Source organism: Rhinolophus sinicus, chromosome 14 (genome assembly GCF_057876585.1).
Source record: "Rhinolophus sinicus isolate RSI-liver-muscle chromosome 14, RSI-T2T, whole genome shotgun sequence".
Classification (NCBI taxonomy): Eukaryota; Metazoa; Chordata; class Mammalia; order Chiroptera; family Rhinolophidae; genus Rhinolophus; species Rhinolophus sinicus.
In genome coordinates, this window is record NC_142514.1 from 24,806,797 (window position 1) to 24,820,025 (window position 13,229).

General features: G+C 46.5%; 1 protein-coding gene across 4 annotated transcripts in view; it reads left to right on the forward strand.

Annotated features, from left to right (window-relative positions):
* Nucleotides 1-2,269: 2,269 nt before the first annotated feature.
* AGO1 (argonaute RISC component 1) overlaps nucleotides 2,270-13,229 on the forward strand; it is a 36,660-nt gene continuing 25,700 nt past the window's right edge. For 2 of the 4 annotated variants that reach the window (XR_012497133.2, XM_019726508.3), the window contains exons 1-6: nucleotides 2,312-2,504; nucleotides 7,364-7,547; nucleotides 11,551-11,671; nucleotides 12,115-12,296; nucleotides 12,695-12,831; nucleotides 13,060-13,194. Coding sequence is in view for 3 of the 4 variants with exons in the window: in XM_019726508.3 (XP_019582067.1) it covers nucleotides 2,480-2,504; nucleotides 7,364-7,547; nucleotides 11,551-11,671; nucleotides 12,115-12,296; nucleotides 12,695-12,831; nucleotides 13,060-13,194 (784 nt within the window). In the remaining variant the exon portion in view is untranslated. Of the gene's footprint in view, nucleotides 2,505-7,363; nucleotides 7,548-11,550; nucleotides 11,672-12,114; nucleotides 12,297-12,612; nucleotides 12,832-13,059; nucleotides 13,195-13,229 lie in introns of those variants that run through there. The other 2 variants (XM_019726509.3, XM_074334389.2) reach the window with 2 other exon arrangements.

Consider the following 13,229-nt stretch of genomic DNA (forward strand, 5'->3'; position numbering starts at 1 on the left):
AATCAGCTCTAATGCGTCTTTTGGAGCAAAAATTAATGTAAGACCCAGTCTTATTTTACTAGAATATAAGACCGGGTATAATATGATATGATATGATATGATATGATATGATATGATATGATATAATACAATAATATACCAGGTATAATATAATATAATACCGGTCTTATATTAATTTTTGCTCCAAAAGACACATTAGAGCTGATTGTCTGGCTAGGTCTTATTTTCAGGGAAACATGGTACAGTATAGCATGTACAGATAGCAGCTGACACTTCGCCTGCATTCTTCTATGCATTGTTCCAAGGTCTTTATATGTATTAACAACAACCCAAAGAGGTGGGTACTATTTTCACCCCCTAAAATGAGGGAGAAGGAAACTGAGACACAGAGAAGTTATTTTCCTATTGTTACACAGCTTGTGAATGGTAGCACCTGGACTGAAACCCAAACAGTCTGGCTCAAGAGTCTTTGTTTTTAACTTTATCCTGTACAGCAGTGGTTCTCAAAGTGTGGTCCCCAGATCGGCAGCATCAGCCTCATCTGGAAACTTATTAGAAATGCACGTTCTTGGGTCCCACCCAAGACCTACTGAATCACAAGCTCTGGAACTGGGGCTCTGCAATCAGTGTTTTAACAGGTTCTCCAGGTTATTTTAATGCCTGCTGTTTGAGAACCTCTGTTAGAGAGAGGCAAGGCATACTAGGATGAGTGTCAGAAATTAATCTCTATGGGTAGGGGCTGGGTGTGTGAGATCTGTCTCTTAAGTTCCTAGCCCTCAGCACAGCATCTAGTGTAAAGTAGGCATAAAAATACATATGGATGAATACATATGAATGAATATAAGGGAAAGTGATGTTTGAACTGGGTTTTTCTTACCACATATCAACTGCAGCAGACCGAAAGGGAGGACTCTTCCCAGAACCTGCGAGACTAGCGAGGAAGTGGTGTGATACTTTTGGCAAGGTGTAATAAGGGTCTGTACTATCACAAGGAACCATCAGAATGGCCGGGGATCATGTAAGAGTAGTTTAGGAGGTAAACATGTCAGGACTTGGTGAACAGCTGAATAGGGGGAAGAAGCAAGGGAGAGAAACTTCATTTCTGGGATGAAAGTGCCATTTGCAGAGACAAGAAGCATAGGACAAGCACGTTTGTGGGGTAAAGATGAAGAGTTTGGTTTTGGACTCTTTAAATTTGAAGTGCTGGTAGGATATCCAGGTGGAGCTGTCCAGCAGACACTTGGAAATATGAGTCTGAGACTTGGCTGGAAATAGAGATTTGGAAGGATAGTTGAGCCGTAAGAATGGGTGAGACCTTCAAGGGGAAAGTGGAGAGTGGAATGAGAAGAGAGCTGGGTTTGAAACCATGGTGAACACTGTTATTTAGGGGGGCAAAAGCAAAAGGGGGCTCTTGACTAAGACCGAAAAGGAGGTAAGCAATAATAGGAAATCTCAGAAAATGCTGAAGCCAAGTAGAGGGCTCAAAAAGGAAGGAGAGACACAGTGTCAGATGTTGCAGAGAAATAAGAATTGAAAATTATCCTTTGAATTTTGACACAAAAAGTCTTTTAAGTGAAGTGGCGAGGACACGCAGATTGACTGGGTTCAGGCGTGAGCTGTAGGTGAGAAAGTGGAGACCGGTGCTTGCTTGCCAGGTCCCACAGACAGAACTCTGTAGTTGCACTCAAGTTGAAACTGTGACATCGTCCAGGGTCGTAGGCAGGGTCTCTTTCATTATCTGTGGTCTCTGTGCCCAGCACTCGGCCTGGAAATGAGGATGGCATTAGTGAGTTCAGTGACTAGGGACGGAAAAAGGCTTCGGGGAGGCAGTAGCTTTGCAGCCAAGGCGTGAAGGATGAAAGAAATGGGGAGGCGACGTGGGAGGCAGGGCCGCGGGATGATGGGGTGCTCGGAGAATGTGAAGCGGGCCTTGGAATGAAGTAGGATTCCTGTAATGTGCGCGTGGCTCTGTGCAAAGCGGGCAGGCTCTGTGTAGGCTGGGAGGGAGCTGTTTGGGTGAAAGACAGGGCCCGAGGCTGCTGCGGGGGGTGTCCCCCCGCCCTGCGCCACTTACGCCACTGCGCGGTTCCGCTGCGCCTCTACCCAAGCCCTCCGGCCGGGCTGCATGGCGACGGGTGACCGCCAGGGGCCGCTGCCTCGGTCCCGGGTGCCCCCGCCCCTCTCCATTGGCCTTTGTTGCCGTCGGAGCGCCCCGCTTGACTCGTTCCCGTCCGCCCCCTGGGCCTGGCGGTCGCGCCTGCGCACTGGCAGCTGGCCGGGCGCTCGCAGGGGGAGCTGCTGCAGGCTCCGCGGCGGCGGCGGCAACGGAGGCTGTGGGGGTGGCGGCGCGAGCGGCCGGGCTTCGGGGGGGAGCCGAGCCCGGCCCGGGAGCCCGAGCAGCTAGAGTGCAGGGTACCTAGGCCCCTCACGCTGGACTCCACAGTCTCCCGGCCGCCTGACCTCCGCACGGGTATATGGGATGGAAGCGGGACCCTCGGGAGCAGGTAAGGGCCCCTGGGAAGGGGGGACGGTGCGTGCTCCAAAGGACCAAGGGACTCCCGCGTGAAGAGCAGTAAATCCGAGTCAGGGAAGGTTTCTTGAGTCAAGAGAGGGGCTCTTATGGGATGGGGGGCCCAGTTTGAAGGGGCTGTGTGCAGTTCCGGGGGAAACCTGGTGAAGGGAGCCCTGAGATCGGGGCCGTTTATCAAAGGAGGCACTATGCACTCTTGGAGGTGGGAAGTAATCTGGGAGAAGGGCCTGAACGCACGTAAGGACTCCCGGAGGTCCCTGGAGGCCTAGGGAGAGGCCCGGCAGGTGGCAGGGGGCGGGCTCCAGGTGTCCAGGAGAGGAGGGGGTCGACACAGATGGGCCCAGAACTGCCGCATGCCGGGGGCGGGGGCTCAGCCGGTCTGGGCTGGGTTAGTGTCTCTTGGGAGAAGGCGCCAGAGCTGGACTGTGAGCTCCGCCCCAGCCGGGCCTGACGCGGGGGCGAGGGTCAGGGGGCGGTGGGTGGGGATCCAGCCCTGGGATTCCACCCGGTGAGTCCGGGGAGCTGGAGCAGAGGCGCTGGAGCATGCGCGGAGGTGGCAGCTGGAAGGGGCTGCCCTATGTGGTGGGGGCGTGGCTGTCCGAATCTCCCCAACTCCCCACCCCGCGCGATTTGGCTTGGAAATAAGTGCGCGCCGATGGGGGTGCATTCTCTCTAAGGTTATGCTGGCAGAGCGCAAATTGAAATTGTCCCCTTCCTCATCTTGGGGCTTCTTAACCCTTGGCAAAACCCTCAGTCACAATTTGCCAAGAATGAGTTGAGGGAAACTGCCAAAGTGCCTTATTCTGCCACTGGGACAAGGAAAGGCAAGGCAGTGTTCTTGGGGCGGGGCCTCCCTAAAGATAGGCCTTAGGAAAGGTATTGATTACTGAGGGACCAAGGCCAGGCCCTGGTTTACCTGGAAGAGGTTGTCTGCCTGTTCTAATACAGAGTAGAGATGGGATCATTTAATCAAAGGATAATGACCTTTCCATTGAAATGTCTCCTGAGGTGACAGCCTAATCTCATTCTATACCTTAACACTTTCATTGCTCCTATCTCCCACTGGATATCTTTTTCCTCTCTCTAATCCCCAGAAACTGCCATGGCCGTGTCATTTGACCTAAGATTGCCAAGCTAGCCCTTTGTCATCTATAAGTTGTTTGGGGGAGGAGGAGTTTATAACCACCCTGGTGAGTTCAGGTGATGATAGCCTTACTTTCTCCTTGTTCATGGGCAATCAGGAGAAAAGGAGATAAAAACAGGAGAAACTGAGGCTGGACTGCCCCAAGAAGACTGGAGTCCCCAGAATGGGCTGTGGGATGGTGGCACCACCTGTGTCCTAGGTCCTTTGATGGGAGGAGCATTCTGGATCTGGGAATCCTTTAGGGATCTCACCAGCTCCTACCATTTGATCTGGGGGTGGGAGTAGGGTTTCCTTTGGGGACTTGAATTTCATTTCTTGTGGAAGAATCTTAGTCTTTTATACCAGATCTAATCCCCTCAAGGAACTAGCTCCTACCAACTCATTCGAGTCATCCATTCAGAGATCTGTAAGTACTTTCCTCCAAGAGAAAACAACCTTGAAAAGGCTGTACAGGTCTTAAGGTGGAGTGCAGGGAGCAACAGACTTCAGAAAACTACTTCCTCCTTCCCTCAGGCCCCTCTCTCCATTCCAGGAACTCTCCTGGTTTTCTTGGCTGGAGACTTTGCAACAACCTGTGGACTGGAGTAGGAGTAGGTCACAGGTCCAGATAGATTGCTGGGAGTTGACACCCATGCCACACTGCTAATGATTTTATTCTGATGAATTCCTAATGGGCTCTGGAGTGATGAAAAAACTGTTTCTTCCGATAAATAAGCTTCTAGGGAAGGGACTAGAGCTTGGTATCTGGAGTTGGCTGTAGCCTCGTGGGGTAGGCTTTGCTTCATCCCATGATGTAATTGAAATTCATTCTGGAAGCTATCGATAGAGGTACCCCCATAAGTGCATCCTTCCTAGGCCCAGAATAGTCTCTTGGAAGTTGGAGGACACAATACACAAAAGTAAGGTATTGTTGCTGGCTTCACTGGGCCTATGTCCAAGTGTGCCTTCTGGGCTCAGGTGTGTTGCAAACACATACTAGACTGGTAGCTCCCTGAAAGTACAGGTAGTGTCTAATTTATCTGTGAAACCAGCACATGTGTAGGTCCTGACACAAAGCACATGTTTATTAACTGAACTGAGTCACAGTCCAGAGTGACATAAATGGTTAAGCACGTATGTGAATATTTAATAATTTGCGTATACTCATGTGTGGACAAATTCTTTTTGGAGAGACTGGCCTTTTAGTCTTTGCTTACTGACAGCTAACCTAGCCTTGAGTTTGTCTTTTGAATAGGCTGTCTGGCTCCTTGGGAGTTATGTGGGCCTCAGAAACTGCAGGGAAAGAATCCCTGAGCCAGGCATTTCAGCTCTGTTACTTTTCCTTCTCAGGGCTGGTTGGGATGGGGGAGGGGGAGTGTCCTTTTCACGGCCCCTCCCTCCTTGCTTTTGTCTGTAAGGAAGGGCCCCGCCCCTTTCCCCCAAGGCCCAAGCTTTGTCCTCTGTGCTGGGGCCCTCATCTGCATCACAAAGTGGCCGTCTGTCCCTGTCTGGGTCTGAAGGGAAGTGTCTCCCTTTCTCAGACTAAAAGCTGGGGGCTGGGGGACTTTCTACAGCTGTAAGGCTTGCGGAGGGATGGAATAGGAGAGAGCTTCCCCCTTCCTCCTGCCTTCCCTAGTTTTGGGATGAGGAAGCATGGGGGCTCTCTTGTTTTCCCAAAGCCTCCTTGGAGTGGAGGATTCCTAAGGCTGTCTGGTCTGTAGTCCTATTTCTAGGAAGAGAAGGCTTTGAGGCTACAGTGTCTGTCCCTTCCCCCATCAGTGCAACCCAGCCCCCAGCTCTAGGGGATGTCTTTCTCCCAAGGCTCCCAGCGATTATTCAGCCTAGGAGGCTAAGGAGGTGAATGGAATGTAAGAACTTGGGGAGGGGAAGGGTGTCTTTCACCAGCTATATCCACCAGGGTGCATTTTTGTTCTGTGCTGGGTTTGTAATAGTTTCTGAGCAGTTTGCAGGTGTTCGTTTGTTTTTATTTTCTTTGTGGTTTGTGTATGGATCTGTTTGTTCATTCCTTTAATATTTGTATATTGAACACACCTCCTGTGTGCCAGACACTGAAGATTCAATAATGACCAAGGCAGATAGTCCCTGTCTTTGAAGAACACACAGCCTAGGGTGGTGAGGGGTATATGTATAAAGGTAAACTGTCTAGGTCTAAGTGAGTGTTTGGATGTGTATGACAGGAATGTATCACACTGTGTGTGCAATTTCTGCCCAGCTCTTTTTGGGATAGGTGGCCAGGTGATAGTGGTTAAGCCTTCACTTCCCTGTATGGCTGAGTCCTGAAGGCCTTTTCCCTCCAAGCTGGGCCTGTTTTCCCAGTGTGCGGAGTTGGGCTGGGCTTGACAGGTGGTCAGGAGACAGCAGCTTAGCTCTGGGAAGCATGCCCCTCCCGTGAATGGTTCTGACCTCTTCCTGACCCCCCAGTTGAGGATATGCCCCATCCCCCCAGCCTGGCAGACTGAAAGCAGAGCTCTGGTGATGGGAGAGGTTCTGGGCTGATTCATCTATCTCTCCTCCCACCTGAGCTGGTCCTCTACTGGCAAGGACAATAGTAGCTCTGGACAAAGGCTTCTCTTAGGCAGTTTCCCTTTTCCCTCCCTTTCCCTTCAAGCTGGAAAATAAAACTAGGGGCAGCAATGAGGATGGTGGCAAGAAAGGAGAACATAGTGGGAGCTGGCATTGCCCTAGCCCTTTCCCAAGGGCCCCCTCTGTATTGAAATTGATCCCTTTTGCTGCTGTCTGGGCCCTCTGTGTGGAAGGAGCTGTGTGCCTTGGAGAGAATCTTGTATTCTCCTTCCCAGAGTCAGTATCTCTCCCTTCACTAACATTCTAATGACTGTCTCTTCTTCCCAAGTCCTCTAATCTAGCCGCCTCTTGCTTCAGTCTCCTAGTATATTCAGCCTGTCTTCATTCCCTAGTGTTTTCTTCTTTTGAACTTTTTCTTCATTGTCTCCCCAGTTTCAGCCTTGCCTCTTGCCCAAGCTCCCAGCTCTAACCTATCTTGCCCCATCCCCTAACTCCAGCCTTTCCTCCTTCCCTGATTCCCAGTTCAACCATTTTCCAGCTGTGACCTCCAGTTTTGGTTTCTTCGCCAGCTCCCTGTTTTATTCAGCCTCTGTCCTTAGTTTCCAAACTCGATCCTTTTAGCCTTTTCTCATTTTCTCTCTCTCTAATCTCAGCCATTCAGTTACCTTAATCCTCCCCCTGCCCCCCTCAAGCTGGCCTTTGGATCCTCCTCATGCCTACATTGCAGAGGAGCGTTAAGATGATGCTGTTTTGTGTTCAGGGTGGTGATGAATGAAGTGAGCATCTGGCTGGCAGAGAATAGGGCATTCTTGGTCTGCTAGATACCTGGTGGAGGTATGTGTCTTCATCTAGTAGAAGGAAGGGTTTTGTTACTAGAAACCAAATTTAGCCCCTTTACTTAATACGTAATAGGAATTTATTACATAGTCACTCAATAAATTTAAATTTAAGATAGACAACAAGCATAATTTTCCTAATTAGGGAGAGGTTTTTTGTGTTTTTATTTTTTAAATGAGCCTGTATGAGCCAGTGGAAGCCCTCAGCTGGGTAGGGTAGTCAGGAGAGAGGCTTTCCTCCTGCTTCTGTTCTAGGAAGCCTTGTACCCCTCTGACCTGAGTGTGAGGAGATTGCCAGACTCTACCCTCACCAGCCTCTTTGTCTTGTAGCTGCGGGCGCATACCTGCCCCCTCTGCAGCAGGTGTTCCAGGCACCTCGAAGGCCTGGCATTGGCACAGTGGGGAAACCAATCAAGCTCCTGGCCAATTACTTTGAGGTGGACATCCCTAAGATTGACGTTTACCACTACGAGGTGGATATCAAGCCGGATAAATGTCCTCGCAGAGTCAACCGGTAAGTGATGCACGTCTAAGACACCAAGTCCAGGAGTCTTCACTGTTCTGAGTCTTAGAACCTTGAAAGAGGATCCATAGAGGTAAAGGCAAAACTAACAGAGGGTGGTATCACCAAATTCAAGAAGGTTTTTGAGGAGGAGATTCCAAATAAGGTAAATGCTGAAAAATGTCATTGGATATTTTTGATATATTGGAGATAGCTGGTGCCTTTTGTCAGAACAGTTTTAGTAGAGTAGTTGGGCTAGTAACCTAATTATAGTGAGTTAAGGAATAAGTGGAAGGTAATATGGTAGGGACAGTGAGAGCAGATGGCTCTATCCAGATAGCTTAACAGTGAACCATGGGGAAAGAGGGAATATGTTGGCTAGAGAGGATTATAGGGGTCAAGTACAATGCCTAGCACATTTCAAGTATTTGTTGAAATGAATGAATGAAAAGTTTTTAAGAATGAGACATGGATATGTTTATAAACTCAGGAGAAGAAGCTAGTGGAGAAGAGGTTAAAGGTATGTGACAGAGGCGGGAGGAATGAGTGGGATGTCCTTGCTGAGACAGGAAGACTTTACAGGATACGAAGTTGGAGGGATTAGCCTTAGAGAGAAGCAGCAATATTTGTCTTTAAAATTTATTTTATTATTTGAAAACTATATGTGCCTAATGTAAAAAATTAAAAATATTACAAAAAGAGTAGCAAAGAAAAATGTCCTCTGTTACCCTGATTTCTAGTCCCCTAGTTCCTTTCCTTAGAGGCATATATTGTTACCATTGAGTATGATTGTTACCATTCTTGAGTATGATAGTTACTATTCTTGAGTATGATTGTTACCATTCTTGAGTACACTTCCAGATATTTTTCTCTGCTTATGCAAGCATATGTGTATATAGAGCATTTTTTTAAATGCACAGAAAATGGAATCCTATATACTTTGTTTTGTACCTTGTTTTTTTCCCACTGAACAATTTATTATGTTTTGGAAAATCATACACATCCACCTCATTCTTTTGCATAGCTCCATTGAATGTGATGTTATTATAATTTATTTAATGAATTTATTGAGGAACATTTAGGTTGAGTCTAAACTTTTGCTACAAAAATGAAACTATTGAATGTTATTAAATATAGATACATTTTTGCAATCAAATATGAGTCTGTGGGATAAATTCCTAGGAGTGGATTTGCTGGCACAATACATTTAAAAGTTCTGAGATATTGCCAGGTGTTTAAGGTAAGTTATACCAGTTTATACTCCCACTAGCAAGGTATCAGAGTGCTTCTTCCCCATATCTGTACCAATTCAGTATATTGTATTTTTTGATATTTGGCATTTTGATACATGAAAAATTATATTTGAATTTACTTTTTTTAAAATTAATTTTCCCATGTTTTACTGTGGAATTTTAATTCATGTGAAAAATATCACACTTAAGCTGACTCAGGATATGGTTTGGTTTTTTTATTGAGGTAATATTGGTTAATAACATTATACAAATTTCAGGTATACAACATTATAATTCGATGTCTATATACTCTATTGTGTGCTCACCACCAAAAGCCTAGTTTCCACCCATCATCATATATTTAACCCCCTTTACCCATTTCACCCCCTTCTCTCTGGTAACCACCAGCCTGTTTTCTGTATCTGTAAGTTTTGTTTTGTTTTTTAACTTTTTTTTTTACATTCCAAATATGAGTGAAGTCATACGGTTTTTGTCCTTTTCCTTCTGACTTATTTCACTTAGTATAATACTATTGAGATCCCTTCATGTTGTTGCAGATGGCAGTATTTCATCTTTTTTTTTTTTTAATGGCTGAATAGTATTCCATTGCATATACCGGTGGTGCCAAAAAACATGGACACTTTGGTCAGTGTTGCTCAAGCAGTAGTCCACTGTAATCAGAAGTGTCTGGACGCTGATGGTAACCACTTTAAGCACCTCTTGTAATTGCAGAAGTCAAACGTGACTTGTATTCCTCTTTTGTTATCGGTATATATTGAGTTTTACCATTTTAATTGTTTTTTCCTTTCTTAAAATGTATATACCTTTTTTTGTCACCCTCTGTATGTGTGTACATACACACACACACACAGCATCTTCTTTATCCATTCATCTGTCAGTGGACACTTAGGTTGTTTCCATATCTTGGCTATTGTGAAATAATGCTGCAGTGAACATACGGGTACATATATCTTTTTGAATTAATGTTTTCATATTCTTCAGATAAATACCCAGAAGAAGAATTGCTGCATCATATATGGAAGTTTTTTTTTTGTTTTGTTTTGTTTTGAGGAAGCTCCATACTGTTTTCCATAATGGCTATACCAGTTTACAATCATATCAGCAGTGTATGAGGATTCCCTTTTCTCTACGTCTTTGCCAGACTTATATTTCTTGTCTTTTTGATAATATCCATTTTAACAGGGGTGAGGTAATAGCTCATGATTTCGATTTGCATTTCCCTAATAATTAGTGGTGGTTAACACCATTTCATGTGCCTGTTGACCATCTGTATGTCTTCCTTTGAAAAATGTCCATTCAGATCCTCTGTCCATTTTTTAATTGGGTGGGTTTTTTTTGTTGTTGTTGTTTTGTTTTTTTGAGTTGTATGAGTATTTTATATATTTTGGACATTGACCTCTTATTGGGAATAATCATTTGCAAATATCTTCTCCCATTCAGTTGGTTGCCATTTTATTTTGTTGATGGCTGTGCAGAAGCTTATTAGTTTGATGTAGTCCTGTTTGTTTATTTTTGTTTTGTTTCCTTTGCTTTGGAGTCAAAGTCACAAAAACATCACTTAGACCAATGTCCAGAAGCTTAGTGCTTATGTCTTCTTCTATGTATTTTATTGTTTCAGGTCTTATGTTCAAGTCTTTAATCCGTTTTGAGTTAATTTTTGTGTACAGAGTTAGTTTTCTAGTTTCATTCTTTTGCATATGCCTGTCCAGTTTTCCTAACACCACTTACTGAAGAGACTTTCCTTTCTCCATTGTATATTCTTGGCTCATTTGTTGTAAATTAGTTGTTCATGTATGTGTGGGTTTATTTCTGGACTCTTCAATTCTGTTCCATTGATCTGTTTGTCTGTGTGTGTTTTTTCTGTTGTTTTTGTATTTTGGTCTAATTTTAAATTGTGTTTCTCTAATGAGTGAAGTTGAACATATTTTTCAGATGTTTAAAAATCATACGGAAGGACATTTCAAGTGTGAAAGGAAAGAAAGAGGAAAAGGGACATGCACATATAAATATGGTTGTCTGGGAACTTGAGGGTGGCCTTACTTACAGTGGTCTACTTTTTTCCGAGTTATAGAATTGCTTTTTGATAGGCGATAGTAATGGGTTCTGGAGTTAGAAGGTAGTGGAGAAGGTATGACATAGTCTATGAGGAAAGGAAGTGATCAGGGACATGAAAAAGATTGTTGGGCAGCTCTGAAATCTAATTGGGAAGGATAGAAAGTGAAATCCAGAAAGAGATGGCAGTGGAGAGAAAATGAAGTGGTGGAACTTAGGGCTTCAGAGAGATGGAAGAGATGAGGTTCTTCATCCACAGTTTATTCCTATTCCAGTTTAGATCTCTTCCCCATCTACATATTTGCTATCAGCTTGGGAATTAGAACAGCCTCAATTTTGTTCCTGATTCTGGAGAGACCCTAAGATGAAGCCCTTCTCTCGCTCCTCAGCCTCGCTCTCTGCTCAGAAGGCACTCACACCGACTCTTACAAGTCCTTTAGAGCCTTGGTGAACTGAGGACCAGCATGTTAGAAATGTAGAGTTTTAGGCTTGGCTCTAGACCTACCGAGTCAGAATCTGAAGTTTAATAAGATCTCCAGGTGATTCATATGAATGTTGAAGTTTAAGAAGCACAGCCATAGAGTAGCTAAGATTAGAGTAGTTGCTAGGAGAGAATGTAGTAGACGGGACATTGGCTGGACCTCGAATTACTTCCAAAAGCTTGAAGTGGTAGTGTCTCAGCTTCCACAGGCCGCTCCTATCCCCCACAGGGAAGTGGTGGAATACATGGTCCAGCATTTCAAGCCTCAGATCTTCGGCGATCGCAAGCCGGTGTATGATGGAAAGAAGAACATTTACACTGTCACAGCACTGCCCATTGGCAATGAACGGGTAAGGTTGGGAATCAGGCTCGACCTGTGTCAGGGGTCTAGGTGGGACTGAGCTCATGTAAGGTTGTTTGGAGACTGGCATTCCAGAGAGCCCTTTCATCTTTTGTGTTCAGAAAGTGTGTTTTAGGGTGGGGTGGGGTAGGTGCTGATGTTTATTTAGCCTGCTGTATGTCTGTACCTGTTCCAGACAGGTTGAAATTAGATATAAAATAGAGCTAGACCTAAAGGACTTTCTGGTAAGTGTGGTTGAGAGGGAAAGAAGCACTGAGCCGAGATGGCTGGGGACGAAGGGGCCACATTTGCTCTGAAGTCTTCATTGTGAGCCCTGTCAGCTGAAGCAGATTCTTAGCAGATCCATGGGGCAGGGCGCAGTGTGGTCAGGGCAGAGAATGTTGGACTGTGGGAAAGCATTGGCACTCCTTCCCCCCTGTCTCTCCACTGAAGGTTGACTTTGAGGTGACAATCCCTGGAGAAGGGAAGGATCGAATATTCAAGGTCTCCATCAAGTGGCTAGCCATTGTGAGCTGGCGCATGCTGCATGAAGCCCTGGTCAGTGGCCAGATCCCTGTTCCCCTGGAGTCTGTGCAAGCCCTGGATGTGGCCATGAGGCACCTGGCATCCATGAGGTACTGGGTATAGTTAGTATCTGGGCTACTAGTGGTGTCAGAACTGCTACGGGGGGAGGAAGGGAATGAGCACATATTCAAATCCTACAGTGTGCCTTTCAAACAAAATATTCTTTGACGCCCTACCATATGCCAGGCAAGTGTGTATATACAGTTAGATGGTTTAAAGCATTGGCCCTGTCCTTTTTATATATCTCTGGGCCTCATGCCATCTGTCCCTGCAGGGCAGAGAAAGGGTAGAGACTTGCACAAGGTCAGTCACACCACTAGGAAAGGATCAGAGCTGGAATTAAAGCCCTGGTGTCCTGCCTTCCAGGCCAGGGCTCCTCCGTGCCCAGGATGCCTCACAGGGTGGGGGCCTGTGCCCGAGGGACCAGTTCTCTGCCTGTCCCTGCCAGGTACACCCCCGTGGGCCGCTCCTTCTTCTCACCGCCTGAGGGCTACTACCACCCGCTGGGGGGTGGGCGCGAGGTCTGGTTCGGCTTTCACCAGTCTGTGCGCCCTGCCATGTGGAAGATGATGCTCAACATTGATGGTGAGTGGGGAGAGCGATGGAGCCAGGGGCACCCTGAGTCCAGTGACCACACTCCCAGCCTTCTCCCTCCCAGCTCTGCAACCATACTCCTAGTCTACTCCCTGTAGCCCTGGGACCCCCGCCCCATCCCAATACCCTGTAAGGAAGAGGGTGTAAAGAGCAGTACCTCCACTTATTCTGGAAGACAGAGCCTGAGCTGAGCTGTCCCTACCCTGTCTGTCCCCGCAGTCTCAGCCACGGCCTTCTACAAGGCGCAGCCGGTGATTGAGTTCATGTGTGAGGTGCTGGACATCAGGAACATAGACGAGCAGCCCAAGCCCCTCACGGACTCCCAGCGTGTGCGCTTCACTAAGGAGATCAAGGGTGAGGACCCAACTAGGCAGGGAAGGGAAACAGCG